At 42.8% G+C, this 1,058-nt stretch overlaps 1 protein-coding gene across 1 annotated transcript in view; it reads left to right on the plus strand.

The window, feature by feature from the left end:
- The window catches only part of tomm70a (translocase of outer mitochondrial membrane 70 homolog A (S. cerevisiae)), an 8,513-nt gene that overhangs the window by 1,794 nt on the left and 5,661 nt on the right, over nt 1-1,058 (plus strand). The window contains exons 2-4 of the mRNA XM_005735022.1: nt 76-249; nt 704-830; nt 926-1,035. Coding sequence (XP_005735079.1) covers nt 76-249; nt 704-830; nt 926-1,035 — 411 coding nt within the window. The remainder of the gene's footprint in view (nt 1-75; nt 250-703; nt 831-925; nt 1,036-1,058) is intronic.

Below are 1,058 nucleotides of genomic sequence, written 5' to 3' on the forward strand. Positions count from 1 at the left end.
TGTTTCCTTGGTCACGTTTCCAGTTTATTGGACAAATCAATAATTGTCCTTCTCTCTCTTTGTTTTTTCATTTAGAGTCCTTTGGATCGGGCCCAAGCATCTAAGAACAAAGGCAACAAGTACTTCAAAGCTGGAAAGTATGAAAACGCCATACAGTGCTACACAGAGGCCATTGCTCTGTGCCCCACAGAGCAGAAGTCGGATTTGTCAACGTTTTACCAGAACAGAGCTGCAGCCTACGAACAGCAGGTTGGCACAACATCCTGTAAACTATGCAGAAGTTGTTGTAGAGTTTAAAAATAATTAAAGGCACATTTCCAGAAGCATAATGTGTACACTGAGCTCCAGCTACCCCAGTTTAAGTGTTATTACTGTTCTCAGTTAGATATTGTCCCCAGAGATGTTCACTAGGTTAAGCTGGTTGGGTTGGACTTAAAATGGCTTTAGTTAAAAAGTCCTGCTGTTCTCACACCCTGATGGCATGCTAAATGAAACAAACTGTGGTTTCTGTCGGCTCCTGCAGAAGCAAACTGTTCGTGTTCTTTGGACCAGATTGTGTTTGAGTCTTAACTTTCCTCTTTTATGTTTGAGGATTTACCGCACAAAGTATCTCATTTTGTCTCAGCGAGAGGTTAAAGTGATCTCTCATTGAGACACAGCTGGGATGTTTCAAATTAAAACTTAACTGAACCTTTGATTTCAGATGAAGTGGACAGAGGTGGTACAGGATTGCAGTAAGGCCGTTGAGCTGAATCCACGCTATGTGAAGGCTCTGTTCAGGAGGGCTAAAGCTCTGGAGAGACTAGAAAACAGGAAGGAGTGTCTAGAGGGTGAGATGTTTTTATAAAAATGTTTGTTCCAAGTTTAACTTTTGAGGTGCAACTCTCATTGACAGTCTGCTGCGTTTTTCTCCTGTGATCTCCAGATGTCACAGCGGTGTGTATTCTCGAGGCCTTCCAGAACCAACAGAGCATGCTGCTAGCAGACAAGGTGCTAAAGCAGCTTGGGAAAGAGAAGGCCAAAGAGAAGTACAAGGTGTTTGTTCACTTTCAGACACT

Source organism: Pundamilia nyererei, unplaced genomic scaffold, assembly GCF_000239375.1.
Source record: "Pundamilia nyererei isolate P.nyererei 1_Seehausen unplaced genomic scaffold, PunNye1.0 scaffold00061, whole genome shotgun sequence".
NCBI lineage: Eukaryota > Metazoa > Chordata > Actinopteri > Cichliformes > Cichlidae > Pundamilia > Pundamilia nyererei.